The sequence below is a fragment of the Pleurodeles waltl genome, chromosome 7, assembly GCF_031143425.1.
Source record: "Pleurodeles waltl isolate 20211129_DDA chromosome 7, aPleWal1.hap1.20221129, whole genome shotgun sequence".
Classification (NCBI taxonomy): Eukaryota; Metazoa; Chordata; class Amphibia; order Caudata; family Salamandridae; genus Pleurodeles; species Pleurodeles waltl.
Window position 1 is genome coordinate 1,543,588,794 of NC_090446.1, and position 23,851 is coordinate 1,543,612,644.

The 23,851-nt window shown below is 46.7% G+C and overlaps 1 protein-coding gene across 1 annotated transcript in view; it reads right to left on the minus strand.

Annotated features, from left to right (window-relative positions):
- LOC138246673 (carcinoembryonic antigen-related cell adhesion molecule 6-like) overlaps positions 1–23,851 on the minus strand; it is a 178,384-nt gene that overhangs the window by 15,814 nt on the left and 138,719 nt on the right. Inside the window, exons 6-7 of the mRNA XM_069201428.1 lie at positions 10,385–10,525; positions 10,202–10,290 (exon numbers count right to left, since the gene is read on the minus strand). Coding sequence (XP_069057529.1) covers positions 10,202–10,290; positions 10,385–10,525 — 230 coding nt within the window. The remainder of the gene's footprint in view (positions 1–10,201; positions 10,291–10,384; positions 10,526–23,851) is intronic.

Below are 23,851 nucleotides of genomic sequence, written 5' to 3' on the forward strand. Positions count from 1 at the left end.
TGGCAGTCTTGGCCTTATTCAGCAGTGCTTAGCCATGGCGGTCTTTGCCCTGTTCAGCGGTCTTCACCATGGCGGTCTTTGCCCTGTTCAGCGGTGCTTTGACATGGAGGTTCTGGTACGGATATTGGTGTGTGGCATTATGATCTCCACACTGGACATTGGTGTGTGGCATGACGAACTCCACACTGAACATTGGTGTGTGGCATGACGAACTCCACACTGGACGTTGGTGTGTGGCTTGACGTTCCATCATTGCCCAGCGGGGCTGTGGGATTCTGGACCCTCCTGGGCTGTGACTCCGATGGTGGCGGTGGTCTCCTGACCAGTAACGATACTTGGGCCCTCCTGGGCTATGACTCTGGCGGTGGTCTCCTGACCAGTTACGATACTTGAGCCCTCCTGGGCTGTGACTCCGGCGGTAGCAGTGGTCTCCTGACCAGTAACGATACTTGGGCCCTCCTGGGCTATGACTCTGGCGGTGGTCTCCTGAACAGTTACGATACTTGGGCCCTCCTGGGCTATGACTCTGGCGGTGGTCTCCTGACCAGTTATGATACTTGGGCCCTCCTGGGCTATGGCTCTGGCGGTGGTCTCCTGACCAGTTACGATACTTGGGCCCTCCTCGGCTATGACTCTGGCGGTGGTCTCCTGACCAGTTACAATACTTGAGCCCTCCTGGGCTGTGACTCCGGCGGTATCGGTGGTCTCCTGACCAGTAACGATACTTGGGCCCTCCTGGGCTATGACTCTGGCGGTGGACTCCTGAACAGTTACGATACTTGGGCCCTCCTGGGCTATGACTCTGGCGGTGGTCTCCTGACCAGTTACAATACTTGAGCCCTCCTGGGCTGTGACTCCGGCGGTGGCAGTGGTCTCCTGACCAGTAACAATACTTGGGCCCTCCTGGGCTATGACTCTGGCGGTGGTCTCTGGACCAGTTACGATACTTGAGCCCTCCTGGGCTATGACTCTGGCAGTGGTCTCCTGACCAGTAATGACGGTGCTGGCGGTTGTGTCTGGACTGCCGGAAATGATGGCGCACCTCTCCGCCGTGACACTCACAACAGGTTGGGGAGACTTCCTTGGGACGTTCCCCACCTTCTTTTGAGTTACAGATGACTCACCAATCGCCTTGGATCCCATTTCACTGTTTGTCCCACCAGGAGTCTTGACACGGTCCCGTCGTCCACTCTCCAATTTCGGAGCCTTTACAGGGGGTGGGTTCACAGTGCCTTGGCTCCGGGTCCGACTGCCTGCCCTGTTGGATGGGGCACTCCAAAAACCTGGAACACGCACCACTGGTACTGGAGGCTTTTTGGCTGAGGCGCTACGATGGGACTGATGAATTGGAGGGGGGGTGGGTGCAAAAAGGTCAATTTGACATAGGGACAGTTTCTGACGTACACTGGGGGGGCTCTGGGAGTGGAGGAAGAGGAGGTGGTTGTAGGAGGTGTCACTTTAGCTGTTTTGGGTGCAGGTGCAGGTACTAGAGGCTGTCGTGAGGTGGATGGATGTTGGGTGAGTGATTGCCGGCGTTTGTGTACTTTGGGAGGGGGCGTCACAGACACACTGGGAGAGGACACAGGGGACGTGTAAATGGCAGCGGAGGTGGTGAGTGCAGGTGAGCGGCTTGTGGTGCTGGGTGTCCTGGTGCGAGTCCTAGTGCCTGTAGATGTGCTGCATGCAGGTGTGTGTGTAGACGACACTTGGAGGGAGGAGGGAGAAGAGGAGGTGGGGGACACAGTGGAGACAGTGGATGTTGCTGTGTCTGTATGGGTCTGATGCTTGTGTGAGTGCCTGTGGTTTGTGTGGTGCCTATGTTTGCTTGAGCTACTTGTGCGTGTTGACTTGTGTGCCTGCTGGTCTGTAGGTGTGCTTGGGATGGGCTGGGGTAGAGGGGATTGGGTCTGGGTGGAGGAAGTTGGAGGGGGAGGCTGGACACAGGGACAAAGGCTGCCATCAGTGCTGAGGCCAGAGATTGCAGGGTTCGCTGAAGGACAGCCTGACCAGAATGAATGCCTTCCAGGAATTCATTTCCGTGTTTCAACTCTCATTCTACACCCTGGATGGCATTCACAATGGTAGACTGCCCAACAGTGAGTGACCTGAGGAGGTCAATGGCCTCCTCACTGAGGGCAGCTGGGGTGACTGGGGCAGGGCCTGAGGTGCCTGGGGCGAAGCTGATGCCCACCCTCCTGGGTGAGCGAGCACGGGGCGAACGCAGAGGGGCTGCTGGGAGGGCAGTGCAGGTAGGGGAGGTGGGGGCTGTACCTGTAGAAGTGGGGCGCACAGATGGTGCCGCCACCACAGGGGAGCTCCCATCGGCGGACGAGTCTGTGTCGCTGTTTGATGATCCTGTGGCCGACGTGAAGCTCCCCTCGCCCTCCGTCCCACTGGTGAATTCAGAGTCTGTGGTGTGGCCCTCCATGGCCATGTGGGATGCAGCTCCCTCGTGCTCCGGTGCCACTGTACCTCCGCCTGTTGATGCTGATGTACAGAAGGAAAGGGAGAGCAGAAAAAGTGTGGAGACAGAAGAAAGAGAGTTTTAGTGCATGGCATACCGCTACCGTTGGCGGACAAGACAAACGCAGCAGCCCCCTGCATTAAGCCGTGCTCCTGCCCTCTGCACATGCAATTTCTGGGATATGGCCTACATGGCAATGGTAGAAATCTGCCCACATGGATGGCAAAGGGGCAACTATACATCAATTTGCAATTTTTTTGAGCTGGGGTAGAGTGCCACATGGCCTACATAACGGAGTGGCCTTGCCTACCTAACTCGCCCTGGCCTAGGGACACCCACAGCCCACCACCCCCAGCCAGACAGCTCCACTGCACACAAAGTCCATAGGATGAGGTTGTACTCACCCCCTTGTGTCTGCTGTAATGTCCTTAAGCGCCCATCTAACTCCGGTTAGGCCACCGCCAGGATCCGGAACATCAGGGGGGTCATGGTGTGACGGGCACCCCTCCCACGTTGGGAGGCCATCCCCAGCTGAGCCTCCGCCGTCTTCTTGCTGCAGCGGCGAATGTCCTCCCATCTCTTCCGGCAGTGGGTGCCCCGTCTCTGGTGGGCCCCCAGGGTCCGGACTTCCTTGGCGATGGCATGCCAAATGTCCCTCTTCTGGTGGGCGCTGACCTACATGACATGCACAAGGAAAGAGGAACAGTCATTACCTACTGCACCGTCGTTGTAATTGGCCCCCTCCCAACTCTATCCCTGTGGCCCATTCATCCCCATGCATGACTGTTCTATGTACTCTGCCCCCTTCCCTCATCCACCCAGCCCTGTCCACCCAGGCCTAGCCCATACAACGTGCTCGCTGTGTACTAACCTGTTGGTCAGGAGGACTGTAGAGTAGCGTGTACTGGGGGAGGACCCCATCCACAAGTTTCTCCAACTCCTGTGCAGTGAAGGCAGGGGCCCTTTCCCCAGACGCAGCAGCCATCGTCGCTTCCAGACCGAGGTCACAGCAGCACTAGCAGTGTAGGTCCTCTCCTGTCGAAGGTCAGGTATCTAGTGATTGAAGAGATAGAAAATGGTGGTGACGTCCGCGGCGGTGACGTCCGCGGCGGTGCGCATCATCAGCGCCAGCGCACCTGTTCATTGGCTCCTGGGACCCATAGGGTCCAATGTTAACCAATGCAGCATTGCGCCGCGCTCTGCGACCGCCTACCACGACGGTGTCCAATGCCAGCGCAGTTACCCCACAATTCCAATGTCCCAGTTTAGAGGTCAGGCAGCCACCATCTCAGGGGCCCACATGGCTTCAATTACTACTGCGTCACACATACCGAGGCCTACACTCAAAACCTTTCCAGGGTGGGTTAATTGTCTGTTGTAGTCTTGTGTGTGACTGTGGGTACATACCAGGAGGAATGCTGACAGTTTCTTCGCTGTTGTCCTTCTTAGGCACCGTCAGTTGGGACATATTGGAAGATGGCAGAATCCACCGGTGTACCGACCGCTGGTGGACCTGTTGACAATGGAAGAGCGACATGTCATCGTGACCTACCGGTTTGACCGTGCCACAATCCAGGAACTATGTACCCAGTTGGAGTCAGACCTGATGTCACCAATCCGCCATCTGACTGGAATCCCCCCTGACGTGCAGGTGCTGTCAGTGCTCCATTTCCTTGCAAGTGGGTCTTTTCAGACAACAGTGACCATGGCATCAGGGATGTCCCAGCCTATGTTTTCCAACGTGTTGTCCAGAGTGTTGTCTGCCCCGTTGAAAAAAGTAAGGAGATACATCATTTTCCCTGAGGTGGCGGATTTGCCTACAGTGAAAGGTGACTTCTATGCCCTTGAACATATCCCCAATGTCATAGGTGCCATTAATGGGACCCATGTAGCTCTGGTCCCCCCCGCAGGAATGAACAGGTGTACAGGAACAGGAAGAGTTATCATTCCATGAATGTCCAGATGGTCTGTTTGGCAGACCAGTACATCACGCAGGTAAATGCAATGTTCCCTGGCTCAGTGCATGACGCCTACATCCAGCGGAATAGCAGCATCCCTGATATGATGGGTGAACTACAGAGGCACCGTGTATGGCTATTGGGGGACTCTGGTTACCCCAACCTGTCCTGGCTACTGACCCCAGTGAGGAATCCCAAGACCAGGGCAGAGGAACGCTACAATGAGGCCCATGGGCGGACTAGGAGGGTGATCGAGCGGACCTTCGGCCTCCTGAAGGCCAGGTTCAGGTGCTTCCATATGACAGGTGGGTCCCTATTCTACTCACCGAAGAAGGTGTGCAACATCATCATCGCCTGCTCCATGCTCCATAACTTGGCATTGCGACGCCAGGTGCCTTTTCTGCAGGAGGATGATCCAGATGACGGTGTTGTTGCAGCGGTTGAGCCTGTGGAGCCTGTGGACAGTGATGAGGATGAAGCTGATGAAGATGAAAACGACAACAGGGAGTCAGTCATACAGCAATATTTTCAATGAGACACAGGTGAGTACAATTTCATGTTTCACATTATATTACATTTCACATGTCTACCTCTATCCTGTACCTACATTTCACTCCCTATTTGGTAACTGGGTTGTCCCCTTCCATTTCAGTTTCAGTAATGTGGTAACCTACGTGTCAACAGCTTGCACCCTTGAAAGGCTTGTGATGTGTGACATTGGTATGTTGACCTTCCAATGGGTAACCTTTTTTAACACTGTAATTGACAATACAAAGTTCACAGTCATTGACTGACTCCAATATTATTGAGGTTTCAAGGGTGTTTATTGAAGTACATAAAAATGTAGGGGGGTTGTGAAATGGGAAGAGGTCATGGTGGAAGAATGTCCATGGCAGAGTCCAGTCTATTAGTCTCACAGGTACATTGCACATCTGGCCATTGGAAGTGGAGCTGGGGCAGTTCCAAGCTGGACAGGGTAACAAAGTGGGACAGTGGGGGGACAATCAGGGTGGTCTTATTTCCTGGCGGGGGTCTTGCCATCTTGCTCTGTCCTGTTCCTGGATCTCAGGGCCTGCTTTCATGGTGGTTGTCTGTCGGCAGGGGGTGGGGTGCTGGTGTGTTGGTCCTGTGGCGGGGCGTCCTGTCCACTAGCGCCGGCGGAGGTGGTGGGCATTTCATCGTCCTGGCTAGTGTCAGGGACCCCTTGGAGTGCCACGGTGTCCCTCAAGGTCTTTTGAATGTCCGTCAGCACCCCTACGATGGTGCCCAGGGCGGAGCCGATGGTCCTGAGCTCCTCCCTGAACCCCAAATACTGCTCCTCCTGCAGACGCAGGGTCTCCTGCAAATTGTCCAGCACCGTTGCCATCGTCTCCTGGGAGTGGTGGTATGCTCCCATGATGGAGGATAGGGCCTCATTGAGAGGAGATTCCCTTGACCTGTCCTCCCTCTGTCGCACAGCAGCCCTCCCAGTTACCCGGTGTTCCTGTGCCTCCGTCCCCTGGACCGTGTGCCCACTACCACTGCCCCCAGGTCCCTGTTTTGTTGGGGTGGTGGGTTACCCTGGGTGCCCTGTAGTGGTGGACACACCGCTGATTGACCTGTCCTGGGTAGGGAGGTATGGGCCCGCTGGGTGGATGCTGTGCTGGTGTTACCAGAGGGTGTATGCTCGGTGTTGGGCTGTGGCTGGGCAAGGGGAACTGACTGTCCTGAGGCCCACGATGGTCCGGGCTGGTCATCAAGATCCAGTAGGGCAGAGCTGCTGTCGTCACTGTGGGCCTCTTCTGGGGGTGGAGTGGTGTTGTCTGGACCCTCTGGTGTGGTGACGTTCCTTCGGGATCCTGCGGGGGTATAAGTACATGATTATTGCATGTGTGTGTTTCATGGTGTGCAATGGTTGGGTGCGCGTGAACCCCAGTGCAGGCATTCCTGTGTGGGGGCTTGTGTGGTGATGTTTGGGGGGTGTTGTGGTATGTGCAGTGAGCATGCTTTAGTGATGTGTGTCCATGCTTAGTTGTGTCATGCAGGTCTTGGGTTTGGGATGGGTGGTTGGTGTTATGGGTAGATTAGTGAGGAGTTAGGGTGATAGGGGAGGCTGTGAGGGTGGGGGTATGTGATTGCATGCAGGTAGGGTGGGGGATATGATAGTGAAGATTTGACTTACCAGTGTTCGTTCCTCCAACGACTCCTGCGAGGCCCTCAGGATGCAGGATGGACAAGACTTGCTCCTCCCATGTTGTTAGTTGTCGGGGAGGAAGTGGGAGTCTGCCGCCAGTCCGCTGTACAGGGATGTGGTGCCTGGATACCGTGGAACGCACCTTCCCCAGTAGGTCGTTCCACCTCTTCCTGATGTCCTCCCTATTTCTTGGGTGCTGTCCCACAGTGTTGACCCAGTCGACTATTCTCTGCCATAGCTCCATCTTCCTGGCTATGGATGTGTACTGTACCTGTGAGCCAAATAGCTGTGGCTCTACCCTGATGATTTCCTCGACCATGAACCTGAGCTCCTCCTCGGAGAAGCGGGGGTATCTTTGGCGTGACATGGGGTGATGTGTGTGATGTGTGGGGTGGTGTATGTGTTGATGAGTGTGGTGAGTGTAGTGGTATGTGGCGTTTTGTGCGTGGATGTTGTGTGGGTGATGGTGTAGTGTGCCTCTGTGCGATGGTGTTATCTATTCTGTGCTGTCTCTCTCTGGCTTTCGTCTCTAATTTGTGGTCGTAGGGGTTTGTGGGTGATGTGGGTGTGTGTTTTATATTAAGTTGGGTGTGTGGGAGTGGTGTGTGTATGTGTATCAGGTGTGTGTATTTGCAATTGTCCAATGTGGCGGTGTTTTGGAGGTGTGTGTGTATTTTGAGCACGGCGGTGTGTACCGCCAATGGAATCCCGCGGTTGTAAGACCGCTGCGTGGATTCGTGGGTCGTAATAGCATGGGCGTGTTTCTGTTGGCGTGGAGGTGGAGGATTTGTTTCCGCATATTTATCGCTGACCTTTGGTGTGGCGGACTTGTGTGGGTGTCTGAATTTCGGCGAAATCCGTGATGTGTGTCATAATAGCTGTGGCGGTCTCCCACCGCGGTGGCAGTGTATTGGCGGTCTTCTGCACGGCGGTAAGCGCCTTTTACCGCCAATGTTTTAATGACCCCCATGGTCACTACACGGAGACAGTAAGTCCAGACACTTTTTTGCGGACTGTGAGGGTATAGATTAGAATCATTAGACCACATTTTTTGCATGTGCCCGGCTTTACTAGGCCTCAGGAAATTGTATTTGAAAAATATCCTCAGGTCATTAAATATACGCTCATGTAGGCCGCCCATTATTAGTTGGCTTAGCGATTTCTCAATCCCATTTTGTTTTTGAGGGACCAAATTCATGGCACAGGCCGAAAAAGAACTAGGGAATAAACTCTAGTAAGCCAAGAGTGCATGGTTTATTAATTGGTTTTAGACAAGTTTTAAACGGTTAATTGCAGCCAAACAATAGCTATAGGATTGGGTTAGGGAAATTTATTTTTAGCAACCAACAGTGCAGCTGGAATATGGGAGTTAGAAAACTGAGTAAGAACAAGGCTGCAATTAGCAGAGCAGGTTTTTATGACATATAATTTAACATTATGATATGATTTAGTTTCAAATAAGCAAATAATGTCTTTTGGAGATTTTAATTTATCTAGTGAGTTTGTTAAGTATTTATATTGGATGTATGCTTGAATTGTGATGGTTTTAATTAACCCTGTCAATAAACTTCTTCTTCTTCTCATAGTTATGTAAGGCAATGCATACTATTGTCTTGTTTTACCTTGCAATGGGAATCCATACCATGGGTAGGGAATGAGCATTCTAATGCAGCGCCTGATGGATTTTGGCACATTCCCAGATTTATTAAGGCTAGTAAACCTGGAAATGCATCAAAATGCTAAGTCTTTCCCAGTGAGACATAAGGAGGAAAAATATCTTCTTGTTTCTTCTATGTCTGCACCACACATTAAAAGACGATTGTTTTGTGCAGGAAGGTGCCCTGCCTACATTGCAGGCAGTGGCGTAGCGTGGGGGGTGCAGGGGGGGCCGGCCGCACGGGGCGCAACATCTTGGAAGAGACTAAATCCACAGGTTAGGGGGCGCAAATTACTTGCCTTGCCCCGAGTGCTGACAACCCACGCTACGCCACTGATTGCAGGTACCTCTGCACCATGTCTGAACAAAGTGTGCCAGTACTAGGGGACAACAGAAATGTGCTATATCTTTGTAAACATGGAACCTTCCTGCTGTCTGCCTTTCACGCAATGCAGCTCAACAAGGTGCCTTGCTGCGTTGCCTGGTGTGAAATGTAAGTAAAAGTGTCCCAAAATGTCAGATTAGACAACCCAGTGGAGTAATCAACTAGCAGATTATAATCATGAGAAATACCATAAATTGACCTGCAGAGCTGCTCCTGTCTACTGCACCTGTAGTTGTTGTTCTGTTTGGTGGTGCTTTTTGACCTAGCAACTTTATAAAGTTATATTTCCATTTTAATAATGTCAGTGTAATTTTTTTAATTACATTTTTTAAAGTATTATAATTTAGCTATGAGGTTTTATGGTGTTTTGTTTTCACTTTGTAATTGCTGTGGTACTGCTAAATAATTTTCATATTTTTTCTAAGGTGGCTTGGCTTCCCTGTGATATAACTACAATGGGAGGGGGGAGGAATATTCAGTGAACTTTGGGCTTGGTGTGATAATATTATGGATAATTACTTAGATAGGACTCAACTTCCCCTAGTAGACCATTTCCATACAATAATCATCCAATTTGGAGCTGTCTTACTTGGAGGATGTTCTGTTGGCGGAGACCCCTTTTCATCCATGATTGGTTTCCTAACAATCATTGCAAACTAAAGCCATGGTGTACACGTTTCCACAAACCTATATACCACTTTCCAACATGTGCAGCAGTCTTTGATCTACCATGAAAAGAGAGACATAATTTAAAACAAGTGTCTTTTCCTTTCAGAAAGGGATAGACAAGGCCCTCCTCAACACACATTATATGATGATTAGATATGTGGGCTCTGACAACGTATGTAGGGATGTGTGTTTCCAGCATCATGTACAATTAAAAGCTAGGCAGGGGTCGCACCCTCAGGTCCCGTGCAGGCATCTCATCTATATTTACTAAAATTTATTTTACTAAAGTGTTAAGAAAGCCTACTCCTAATGAAGGAAGAGATATTTCCTGCAGTATCTTCAGCTGACATTAACCATTCCTAGACTATCACAGCACGGCACCTCAGGGGTCACTCCAGACAATTGGAGACAGTATTTCTCCAACACATATCTTACTTCTAGAATGTGTGGGGCTCAAGACTACCCCAAAGCTATGCTCTTCCGTTATAAACTGGAAGACCTCTACAGTATGAAAATTAAAAACAAAAATAAAATTAATACATTGGATTATTTATAACTAGAGGTGGGCGGTGAACTCCGCTCTGCTTGCGGAGCTTGCAGAATTTTCCCCACTCTGCGTAGTTCACGAGCAAGGAAATTCTTACTCCAGACCACCTCCCAGCAAGAATCCTCGATAAAGGAGGTCAAGGATGGTCACTTCCGCTCGCATTGAGAAACCTTATGTTCACATTGAGGAAGATCCAGCTTGAGTAGAACACCTACATAGCACAATAGAGCTTTCTTGGTCACTTCATGGAGTTCTGCATTCTCCATGTCCTCCACCCAGGCCTAATTAATATGAGGCATTATTTACATTTTTATTTGAAACATTACTTCATCATTGCCTGCTACTCACCGCTGCCTGCCCCACGCAGCCTTTTTGCATGTGCTCATATTCAGTATCAGGGTTTTTGATAATGCTGGGAATTTGATACACATTTTCATCTGAGACAAAGAATGATGGAAACATTACTGTTGTATTATATAATATACAGAGAGATAAAAAAATACAAATAAGGGCCATGTAATGGATTTTTACCTCTGTTTGTGAACTTCTGGTTCAGGCGTTTCTCATAATGAACAATCATCCCAGCCACAATGACTGCAGCACTGAGGAGCACACCACAGGCCACGCCCAGGGTCGTCTGCCAGCAGGAGCAAGGGGTGGAGCACGGGCTGCCTGAGGGAGGGAACAGATTGAAAGCAGTCAGTGAGTGTCTGGATTATATGCACTTGGCCTGAACACATTCAGTGGTGCTGTAACAACTTTTAGAGTGGATTGTGGGCCAATAATGCCACGTCACTAAAGACTTAGAGGGTTGTGATAGACAAGTGAGCATACTAAATGGACACACATGAGCAAGAAAATCTATGTATTGTGATGGGGAATACATGTTAGTATGTGCATAGCTAAATTGTGTGTTGAGGCAATGCTAGTTTTTGTACTTCTAAATTACCAGGTACAAGTACTCAACATGCTACTCAACTCTGACATAGGAAGAATTAGGCCTTAATCCCAACACTATAAAGTTTGTGCAACCATCTTGTAGTCATTTTTGTACCAGCTGATCTATTTCACATCATCTCAAAGGGGAATTTTACTGTTATACTATTAATTGTAGTAGGGTGTTCCCACAACATGTTTCCCGGTGCCCTCTCAAGTGCCTGACTTAACTGCCATTTCCATGGTGCCCTTGACTAGTCAGATTGTCTTCTTTACCTGCCTATTACCCTGGGGATTGTACAAAGAGGAGAATGTATGACAAATTCCACATCCTTCAAAAACATTCTTCATTTCAAAAGAGGATGTTATATGGTTGCTACTAAAATAATAGGACTGCATATTAGGATGACGGAACTTCACAATGTGGGAGACTAAGACCCATATTTATGAGCTTTGTGGTGAAGGGCTGGACAGCAAGTCCCTTTGCTGCATTGCACTGCGTTACAGGGAAAGAACAGGAATGAGCTGTATTTATTCCATACAGCACATTCATGTCCTTTTCCCCTTTGCTGGCGCCCTTTTGGCAGTCTAGCAGCAACTCAGGCACCCATACATCATGTTGCCAGGGTGCCTGCATTGCGTGCAGGATTGTTTTGTGATTGTTTTTGTGACACGTTTGTGCACAAAAACAATCCTGAGAGAAGTGTTTCTCTTTCTAGGATAGCACACATAGAAAGAGGAGAAAGAAGGAGAAATACACATATTTCTCCTTGTGACGCCTCTCCTGCAGGGATCATATCTTTTTGACTCATTCCCAGGTTTATATGTTCTTTTAAGCCTGGGAATACATCAGAAAACACCTCCCTGGAACAGAGTAATGGAAATCAACAATTTGTGCAGTGTTAAATTACTTGAGATTATGACCCCAAACTGGGCCATGCAAGGTTTCCTTGCGTGGCTTTATAAATCCCCCTTAAGGCTTTATTAGCTCCTGCACCACATTGAGTGGTGCAAGAGTGATGCAAACCAGACCATAAACATGGCCCTAAGTCTGTTCACACTGTGAGAAACAACCGGCCCAACTCCTGACTAGCTCAAAGCACCTCAGGTGAAACCACAAGAGCGATACAAAATACGTTTTCAATACAGAGCCATTGGGTAGATGAAACAGAGCAACGTTACCAGCGTTATGAACATGGTAAAGATAATGAACAGTCCAACCACTGTAATACATTCTAGGGATTGTAAAGGTCCCTACCTAACCCTAAGACTATACTGAAAGCATACTGGGTGTACCTTCTGCCTTGCCTGATCTTAGGGATTAACATTATTCTTGTACCTGGAAATGACATCAGGAGTCAGACTGTAGTGCGGATGGCGATCCTTTCTGGATGCTGTAAAATAATGCCACCAGAACTGCATGATGAACACTTGAGCCTGATTCATAAAGGTTATTTTAGATCAAAATTCTAAGTTTACAACTTTTTGGTTTCCTCAAAGGAAAGTTACAAGCAGTATCTTTACATCCACACTTATAACGGAATCTCCGCACTCCGAACAGAATCTCTGCACTTGGGGTGAAATATCCACCCCGAGTGCAGAGATTCCACTTTGCACCTGGTGGGTAATCCCCACAACTGGAGTGTACTCTCCGCACCTGGAGTGGAATCTCTGCACTCGGAGCAGATCTCCTCCCACTCCCGCACCCAGAGTGCAATCTCTGCACCGGGAGTGTATTCTCTGCAACCGGAGTGGAATCACTGTACGCAGAACAAATCTCTACCCTGAGTTCAGAGATTCCTCCCCATGTGCAGATGTAAGGACACTACTCATAACTTACCTTTGTGAATACCAAAAAGGCATCAACTTAGACGTTCTGTCTAAACTTAAACCAAAAGTCTAATTTTACCTTTGTGAATTGGGCCCAGCATTTGTTCCTTGATAGTCGCGGCTGGAGCGCCCCTCTGCCATTTCCCGGTCAGTGCATCATTTATACAATAAAGTTAGGAGCACAACTTTGATGCAATGCTATTTATAGATGTAAGAAGCATTTGTCCCGTGAATGGGCAACACAAGCACTAGGATATTGTGTACTAAGTTCCTAGCCTTGAACAGAATGTATTTATTACATGTTGAGAAAAGGCTAACTAAAATAAGCCAGTCATACAATATATTCCTAGAGTAATGTCATTAAAAAAGTGTATAAAATGTTGCATCTAAAACATGTAAAATATGAAACATTCAACAAAGCTACAATTGAGGAAACCAACTTGGGTGCAAGAGGTCCTCACTACAAGACAGAATCCCATCACCACGGAAAATTGCCCTCAATGCCCTATGATAGAGTGTATGGTCATATTTCCAATTAAAAGAGGCTCTATCCACTTAGAATAAAGATCCACAACCATTGCTGCATATCTTGCAAGCTATGCTAGGGAGCCAAAGGAATAAATACATGTGAGACAAGTTTTGCTTCAAGACAACAGGGGCTCATCTATATGTTGATCAGGATTTAAAGTATTCACACCAAATTTCAAACCCTTCTACACTTCCTTACACACTTCATATTCGAATCCCCATGTCATTGCCTGATCTTCCAACCCACCCAAACCTTGACATGCTTCAAATCATGGCCTGCCCAAAGTGCCCCTTATAATACTATGCTAACAACCTGAAGTTGAGAGTCTAGGGGCACACACTGTTCTCTTGGCGTGATCCCATTTTGGAACCATTGTTAATGCTTCCAAAATGTAAAAAGGTTTCACTTTAAAATCTAAATCTAAATCCAAATGTAATCCAAATGTAAAACAGTAGTTTCGCTTTAAAATCCTTTCTGTATAAATCCCGCTTCTGCTTTCAAAGCATTGCCACTCTCGAAAGTCAACATACAACCCCCAGTAGCAAAAGCACTTCCAAAAACCTCCATGGTATCACATACATTTACTCTCACTTCTGTTTTCTCTATCTAATAATTAACTGCAGACACATCTGGCAAGTGAGACAGCCAGTGATACAGTTCTTTCATCCGGGAACATTTTCGATGTTGCAATAGTAAAACTGCATCTGGGCCACTAATCTTGTAAAGGTAGCTGAGCGATTGCTCGCCCCTCCCAACTTCAAAATTTCGATGAATGGCTTACTATCAGTTTTAAAATCACCTTCAAACCTGTATTATAACTTCAGAGGTACTCAGTGGATAACAAAGCTGTGAATGCCTCTCATTCAATTGCAGGATAATTCCAAACCATGCTAGACAAAGAGCGGCAAGCAAAAGCAACTGATTTCTGTCTTCATTCACATGCCTGCAAGAGAACATCCTCCTAGACTCATAGTGCTGGCGTGCTCCATGACCATAGTTTTAAAACCATCATAGAACACGAGTGCCACACCTGGTCCAGCAACAGCTCCTTTTACATCCTCACACATAATTTGCTCAACTTCACGTCACACAAATGGATTTTCATTCATTAACAAAAATGTGAAATGTTCAGTTGTATCTGAATAATCCAAAGCAAATATTGATCCATTAAAGGCCTACGGTAATCTGCTGAAATTAAATATCCCATATATTCTATCACCTGCTCTACAGGTTTGGATCTTTTGAATGGTTAATCCTGAGCTGGATAACATATCAAAAACTTGCTCAAGATTCTCATTATGCTGTTTAGCCAACTCTCCGTATCAAGCATTCACTAGCTTTGATGCCAGATGTAACCCTGTATGATAGTAAGTTCTCTCAAATATACCTATGTAAAAGTACTTACTACCTGTCAACATCAAAAACATTTTGTTTATGCTAGGGAGAGGAACGCTTTCTGCTGTAATATTATCATTGCCAAACTCCAATCCAAACTGTTTGTCATGACAACAGCATCCTCCATAACCAATACACTTGCACAGATCATTATGATGATGACGATAAGACACAAATCAGACCAGTAATACTCACTATTAGGAAGTGAGTTGATGTGGCACATAATGGCCGGTTGGTCTACATTTGCCGACATTTACCATGCCTAGGGATTAGTGACCAATCAACATACATTGATGAAGACTACAGGACCCAAATCAAACCTTTAACACACCCTCAATCTTATAAAGAGATGTTGATCCAATGGAAGGAATACTATCTCATGAAATACCTTCAGGACCCCTCAAATTGCAAGTAATACAGTGACAAGGATAGGCAAATACTGAGATCCTTTTCAACTTAGTTTGAGGTTAGCTGTCAAACCTCAAATCCTTGCATTCCACTATGACATTGCTGTGCTGTTATTTTAACACTTTGCAGTGGCACATTTATTTTAGCTCTGGGCCTGAAGCCTCTGCGCTTTCACCTAATTGCATTTAATTTAATTCCTTTTATCATTTTAGCAAAGCTTCATTTTAACGGTGGTGATGTTTTATTATTGTTATCAGTTGTGCAACATTTCATGTTGTGCTCAGGCCAAAGTGGCAGAAATCTGTACATTAAAATGTACTAAGTATTGCCTGAGCAGGAGTAAATTCTCTAACGAACACAGAAAAATATTCATTATCATGTCAGAGCAGTTCTCAGAACAACACATTTTGTTATAAAACAACATGCTGCCCCAAACCAGGTTAGAAGGGAACATTCCTGCCAGCCAGCCATCATATGCTGTGCCATGTTGTTGCATAGCTGCTAGACTCAACACCGTCACTCCAATCACCTGAGGGGAATGCCAGCAGACCAACAGGCAATACCCCTACCCATTATGCAGGTGTTGTGCTGGGTCTTCTGTTCAGAGACCAAGTAAGGGCAGATTAGGGCTAACACTGCTATTTGCTTTCAAATAGATTTCTAGTAGTATAGGTAGGGATATTAGATTCACTAATGTGACATAATGTTGGGTCTTTTTATCTGCTTCTCATTGGTCATCACAATGATAATAGTGTGTGAAAAGATTAGAGGAGGCTCACCGGGGTACTTTGAAACAAGATTTATTGCTGTCAAACCGGGAGGGAGACTTCCAACGGCCGCTGTCCCACCGCCTCCGTATTCCTCTCTCTCTCTGTTCTGCTCCACGCGCTGCGAGCTGCGCACGACGCACACACAGCGCGTGGATCAGAATCAACAAGATACCACACATCCCCCTTCCTTCAAATAAAATGAACAACACATAAAATGCATCAACATCACTTAAAACGAATATATGTGTGATTAATACACAAAGTAAACATCACATCATAGAATACATAAACACAATCTAATAAGAATAATTATGTAATTAATTTGTGTAATGCATCAATACAATGAACATGAATGAGAAGCATTTCCTTATGTAGCACAACATATTGATGACACTACAAAGTGTACTTTAAGCAGAGACAAAGTCAACAAACCTCTTAGGCTTTCTCAACATCGACTTGTCTCTCACCTTCACACCTACACCCCCATTCTTATTCAAAGGTGTTTCATCAGTATTGGTAGTACCCTTACCAACTTTGTTTCCCAAACTGTTTTCCACCCTCCACAACTTTTCCTGATTAAACTGTGCAGGAACCTTTATAATTTTTCCCCGGTTCCACACATTCCCATCGCTCAGCAACAAGGTATACTTGTACACTTTCCTCACCTCCAAAGGCTCTGAAAATTTAGATTCCCCTTTAGCTGTCCATGCACCCTTCACCACTCGCACCCAATCCCCAACCTTGTAATCACCAGGTATTTCACTCATCTCAAATTGCTTTCTCCCCACGCCCTTTGACAAAAATGCTCTCGGTTTTCTACCTTTCATGACCTCAAAAGGTGACTTTCCCGTCAAACTATGGGGAGTAGTACGGTAAGACCAAACCAGATCCTTCACTGCCTTACGCCAATTCACACCATTATAAATCGCTAATTGCAACCCCTCTTTCAGCGTCCTGTTCCATCTCTCCACCAAACCATTACTCTGTGGGTAATAAACCGACGCTCTGATGTGCTCTATGTCAAATTTACATAAGAAATCCTTCATGACACTCGATACGAATTGCACACCATTATCAGAAACTATTGTCTCAGGAATCCCTTCTGAGTCAAATAAATCCACCAAGAACTGCACAACACACATTGGCCCTTATTCTGACCCTGGCGGTCTTTGACCGCCAGGGCCGTGGGCAACGGAAGCACCGCCAACAGGCTGGCGGTGCTTCAGTGCCCATTCCAGCCGCGGTCGGAAAACCGGGTCCGGCGGTTTCCCGCCGGATTAGCCCCGGCTGGGAGAATCCTCCATGGCGACGCTGCATGAAGCGCCGCCATGGGGATTCCGACCCCCTTCCCGCCAGCCTGTTTCTGGCGGTTTTCACCGCCAGAAACAGGATGGCGGGAACGGGTGTCTTGGGGCCCCCTAAAAGGGCCCCAGTATGCTTTTCACTGTCTGCTTGGCAGACAGTGAAAAGCGCGACGGGTGCAACTGCACCCGTCACACACCTGCAACACCACCGGCTCCATTCGGAGCCGGCTTCTGTGTTGCAGGCCCTTTCCCGCTGGGCCGGCGGGCGCTCCCTTCGCGGGCACCCGCCGGCCCAGCGGGAAAGTCAGAATGGCCTCCGCGGTCTTTTGACCGCGGAGCGGGCAATTGGCGGTTCCCGATTGGCGGGCAGCAACCGCCGCCCGCCAAAATCGTAATGACCCACATTGTGTTTATATTTTCTACAAATTTCACAACCGGCCACCTGGAAAAATAGTCCACAACCACCAAAGCATATTTAGGCACACTTCCTAAAATGTTAAACGGACCCATAATGTCAATGGCTATTTTCTTCCACGGCCCGTCCAATTTATCAGACACAACAAGATCACTTTTCACCAACTTTTGAGACTTCTCGCTCCACGCACACAACACACACTCCCTCACATGATGCTCCACCTTCCTATCCAGGCCTGGCCACCAATACTCAGATCTGACCCGCCTTTTAGTGGCGCTCATCCCAAGATGACCCTCGTGAGCCAATTTTAACACCCGTTACCGCAAAACAGTTGGATCAACCAACTGCTCACCCCTGAACACAACACCGTTCTCCATACACAACTCTACGCCCACTTGTCGAAAGTACTCAGCCTCGCAAGAAACACTCCCTCTATTAGGCCATCCTTGACGACAATAACCCATCACTTCTTGTAACACGCCATCATTTTGAACTTCAGGCACCCACTCTTCATGTGAGATCCTGCCTTCTGTCACACATCCTACATCCACGTCCACTGAGGCTATAAGTTCATCAGGTTCGGATTCACCCACACCACCCAGCACAGACTTTACTGGAAGCCTTGATAGACAATCAGCCAACACATTTTTTTTTCCGGGAAAATACACCAACTCATAGTTGTACTCCAACATTCCGGCCACCCAACGATCTATTCTAGGTGTGGCCCTACCCGCACCCTTGGTCGAAACGGACGATGATCAGTACGAATCTCAAATTTCAAACCCCACACAAACTTACGGAAATGGTTAACACCCCACCAACATGCCAATGCTTCCTTTTCGATGGTGGAATAATTCATTTCCGATGAACTCAACGGTCTAGAAGCATACGCTATTGTTACTTCCTTTCCATCTCTTCTTTGCATTAATACGGCTCCCAGTCCCACGGAGCTGGCGTCAGTATTAATTATGATCTCATCCCTAGTGTCAAACGGTTTAAGAGCTGGAGCTGAAGCAATTTGTTTCTTCAACAAACAAAACTCTCTCTCACAATTCTCACACCATACAAATTGTTCCTTCACGCACAATAACCTCCTCATGTTTACCGTCTTGTCGGCAAACTTGGAGATAAATTTAGAATAGTACTCTGCAAGACCTAAAAACGATCTCCATTGATCCTTACACGAGGGAGAAGGCGCGCCTTCAATTGCCTCTACTAAATTCAATTTAGGCGAAATACCATCTTTGTTAATAGAGTGACCCAAGTATTCCACTTCAGGCACACTCAATCTGCATTTCTCCAATTTAATTGTCAGCCCACTATCTCTTAAAACTCTCAACACCTTTCTCATGGCACCATCATGTTCATTCTGGTCTCCGCCAAACACCAAGATATCATCTTGAAAATAAGTAATGCCAGATACATCTTTAAGTAAATGATGCATTGCCCGTTCAAATCTGTACGCCCCCTCTGGAGTGATGAAAGAGGTTAATGCACGTGACTCAGGATGTAACTCAATTTGGTGATACGCTGATGATAAATCCAAGGTAGAAAATACACTTGCCCCTTTCACTGTGGATAACATTTCACTAATATTGGGCAGAGGATGTCTATCCACCCATATAGCAGCATTAAGATCACGCAAATCCACACACAAACGCATGCCGCCATTAGCCTTCTTAGCAATCACCACTGGCGCCAACCATTCCGATGCCTCGATCTCTTCTATCACATCTTGCACAGACAACTTAGATAATTCACGTCTTAATTGTTCCCTCATTGCAATAGGCACAGGACGGGGTTTATGTGCCTTTGGTACAGCATCCCGCTTCACAATAATTCTGTGCATGAACCCATTTAACTTTCCTAACTTATTGTTAAACACTTGGGGAAATTCTTCTACAAAATTGGCCTTTTGCACCACGTGTACGCTGGACCTCGACCCCAACACTTGATCGGGGTGATTAGGATAAAAAAAATTGCCAAGGTCCTTTTGCTGCGGCCAACCTAACGAATTGGTACCTTCCTCCACAAAATATACCTTTGACTTGATTACTGTCCCTTGAAATTCTAAAGAGGCATCCATATACCCCACAAGCTCAATAGGTTTGTTACCATACGCTAGCAAACGCACATCTGGAGGTTTAATATCATGCGCAGGAAAACTAGACATATTTTCTTTTCCAATCAAAGTATATCTCGCCCCTGAGTCAGCCATCACATGTACATCTACTCCATCAATGTTAATTACACAGTGCGGACCATTTGAATTCACACTCCCAATATCCACCACCTGCAAAATAAATAGTTGAGAGTCAATATCTTCACTCTCGCTACCCACAGAATTGATTGCACCTCTATCCCTCCTTGCGCTCATTGCGCTCATTTGCTTCCCTTTGCACACTCTCGCGAAATGTCCTTTGGACTTGCACCTCCTGCACACCTGGCCAGCAGCAGGACAGCAACCATCAGACGCTATGTGTCCCTTGAAGCCACATTTATAACAAATAGTATCTCTTCTTCCCTCCATCTTCGCTGAAGTTCCAGATAAATCCTCCTTTTTGAACTTATAGTCTCTTCCAATAACCGCATTCACAGCTCCCGACGCAGTAGATAGTTCCTTCAAACCATCACTCGTTATTTCAATTCTTTTGATGAAGTCAATGGCTTTTTGTAAAGTCAAGTCTTCTGTATTTAACAATTTTTCTTGAGTTCTTTTATCATTAACTTTCAAAACCAGTTGGTCTCTCAGCATTTCATCCTGAAAATGACCATAGTTGCAAGTTGCAGCCAAAATTCTCAAACTTGCCACATAGCTTTCAACCGACTCTCCAGGCAATTGGCTTCTTTTTAAAAATTTAAAACGCTCCACAACAACATTTTTCTTTTTCCCAAAATTGGAGTTCAACTGTTCCATGGCAACCTCGTACTCATCCTCATTTTGGTCTTCATCCTCATAAGGATATGGTAAATGTCTCAAAATGTGCCTTCCTTCTGCCCCCAAACAGTGTTTCAACATGGCCAGTTTTCTGGATGCAGTGAATATATCTCCACCCACAGCCAAGACATATGCTTCAAAACCCTCTTTCCAGTCTTCCCAGGATATGACAGGTTCCCCAGGCGTGTTAAAAAAAAAAAACTAGGCACTGTAAAACCTTCCATTGTTATTATTACTGTTTAAAAAATATATATATATATATATATACATATATATATATATTATTTTCTTATATAACAATTGTCTCAAAATATAAAAACACCAAAGTTATAGTATTTTCGGTTGCAAACAAATTAATACAGGCTTGAAAACACCGAAGTAAGCTTCCTTCAGTTGCTAGGCAACAAGCACACCACTATTTGCTGTTAAAGAAGCCTTCAAAAGAAACTTGATACTGTTGCTAAGCAACACTCCCATACGACAAATGTAGCAGTCTCTCACAGGAAGAAATTGATTTTCCATATGAACTTGAATAAACAGCTGTTCCGAGTCTCCTTTAAAAACAGCTGATGAAAAGATTACACAGCCGTTGCCTCACCAGAAGATTGCGTCAATAAATCAGCATGACTCTCCTCGTCTCTCCTCCCGGTCAGCAGAGCCACACACCCTCGTCGCCAGTGAAAAGATTAGAGGAGGCTCACCGGGGTACTTTGAAACAAGATTTATTGCTGTCAAACCGGGAGGGAGACTTCCAACGGCCGCTGTCCCACCGCCTCCGTATTCCTCTCTCTCTCTGTTCTGCTCCACGCGCTGCGAGCTGTGCACGACGCACACACAGCGCGTGGATCAGAATCAACGAGATACCACAGTGTTGTGTGTCATTGTCCGTGTAATCAAAATAAATGCCTCATCACGTAGAATGTAGTTGCTTCAATAAAGTTTATAGAGCCAAATCCTGCTTCTGTTTGTCTTGTGCATGTGTGAGATTTATGTAACTGAGAGAGAGGGATAAGATCTGTTCCACCACAACTTGCCTGAGAGGTCACAGAGTGTCATGCGTCAGGCTGTCACAAATCACCTTTACTATTGGGTTTGGTGAGGTGCTGCTAGCTAGCCGTAAGGGTTAGGGTGACAGCTGCCAGACATTGTGGGATATGACTCAGTTCCCTACAAGCGGCGGTGCTGCCACCCGAATCCAGCAGTCTCATCCCCATGATGAGAGTCCTATGACAACATCAGTGCATAATTGAATACTGAAAGAGAGCAAATCAGCAATAGTGAATGAGAACAACAAAAGGGAGTCAGGCCTCATATTGAATGGAAGAGAGTGACATGGAATGTGGACTAAAAACCTGGACCATTATCTTTGGAAGCGAGTGGGTGTATGCGACCAAGCACAATACACTCATAGAAAAGGTTAACTGAGGAACGCGATCAGGCTGCAGTTTGAGCAATGTGTTAAAAAAAAAAACAGGAAGATGTTTACTACTATGCGTGTCACACCTATGCTACATTGCAGTGACTAACAAAATCAGGCTGGAAATAAACAAAGTGAGTCCTCTGGAGTGAATGTAACCAATTGACATGTTATTTCAGGACTCTTCTACAGAGAAGCAAGCTAAAATAACTTTTACTTGACATTGCTTTCCCTGTTGTACCTGCCAATCATTTATTAGTGAAAGCAGATTAAAACAAAAAAGTGACAGAGGTTGAAGGTAAAGGGAACATAATTAGAGCTTGTACCAATAATTTCTTCCTCCTTTGCTTTATGTACATAAAAAAATTAATTCAGGCACTACAGTATACCTGATTTTTAGCTACTTATCTCCAGACATTCCTTACTTGCATTGGAAATATCTATAAAGCCCAGAGAAAAATCTCATTGAACTGTGGTCACCACAACAGTGATCAAAAGACATAGGCTCCAATGTGGAGTACCTTGGAGCCATTTATATGAACTATCAGGGGATGGAGCCTAATTTACAAGTCTAAAGTTACTACTACTAACTAACTTTATACTTGCAGGGGGAGGACTCAACCACCAGGGTTGGAATCTCCCTTTGATAACATATAGAGTTGTTAGAAATGGGTCTCTGGTTGACAGTCAATTTGCACTCTGCCCAAGCAGGGACCCTCACTCTAGTCAGGGCAATGGAGATACACACTTAGATAACCCCTGCTCACCCCCTTGGTAGCTTGGCACAAGCAGTCAGGCTTATCTCAAAGGCAATGTGTAAAATATGTTTGCCTCTGCTTCCCATGTTTTGACTGTGTGCTGGACTCTGTTTCTGCTGTTTTTGATACTCTGGGCACTTTACCACTGCTGACCAGGGCTCCCTGTGCAAAATGTATGTGTACTTGGTTTTTCCATGACTGGCACATTTGATTTACTAGTAAGTCCCTAGTGAAGTGCACTAGCGGTGCCCAGGGCTTGTAAACCAAATGCTACTAGTGGGCCTGCAGCACTGGTTGTGCCACCCACATGAGCAGCCATGTAAAACATATCTCAGACCTGCCACTGCAGTGTCTGTGTGTGCAGTCTTGCACTGCCAATTCGACCTGGCAAGTGTACCCACTTTCTAGACCTAAACCTCCCCTTTTTATAAATGTAAGGCACCCCTAAGGTAGGCCCCAGGTAGCCCAATCGGCAGGTTGCAGTGTATGTTAAAGCTGGGGCATGTACTAATGTGTTCTACATGTTCGAATAGTGAAATACTGCCACATTTGTTTTCACTGTTGTAAGGCCCATCTCACCTTAAATACCTTTTAAGTGTAGTTTCCCTTTAGGAGAAGATGACAATTTAGAGTTTGGTGTCTCAGAACTCACAATTGAAAAATGCATCTTTTGGTAAGGTTGTTTTTTAAATTGTCAGTTTGAAAATGTCACTTTTAGAAAATGGGCATTTTCTTGCTTAAACCATTCTGTGACTCTGCCTACTTGTATAGTCCCTGTTTGGGTCAGACTGACAGTTGGGCTGTTTATGAATCCCATTTAGACAGTGACACAAAGGGAACTGGGTGTAGCCTGCATATCCTGATGGGCCATCTGAGCTAGAGTGGAGGGTAGAGTGGCAACTTACATCTGAATGGGCTGTGCCTGCCCTCATACAATGCAGCCTCCAAACCCCTGGTGTGAGTCTGGAGCCAGTCCTGGGCAAGGCAGGATCTTGTGAACAACAGACACTTTCCTTTGAGGTTTACCTACTTCAAAGGCAAAAAGGGGTATAAGTAGTGGACCCAAAACCACAGATTTTTAGATCACTTCTGGATTTAAGAGGAACCTCTGCCAAGGAGAAGAGCTGAAGACCTGAGGAGAAGGGTTGCCCCTGCCTGTGACTGTGCTTTGTTGGGCTATCCTACAGTTGCTGTTTCTGCCTGTGAAAGGGGACAAAGACTGGACTTTGTTTGCACTCCTGCTTGAGAAACATTTCCAAGAACCTGGACTGAGCTTGACTCCTGTTTTCAAGTCTCAG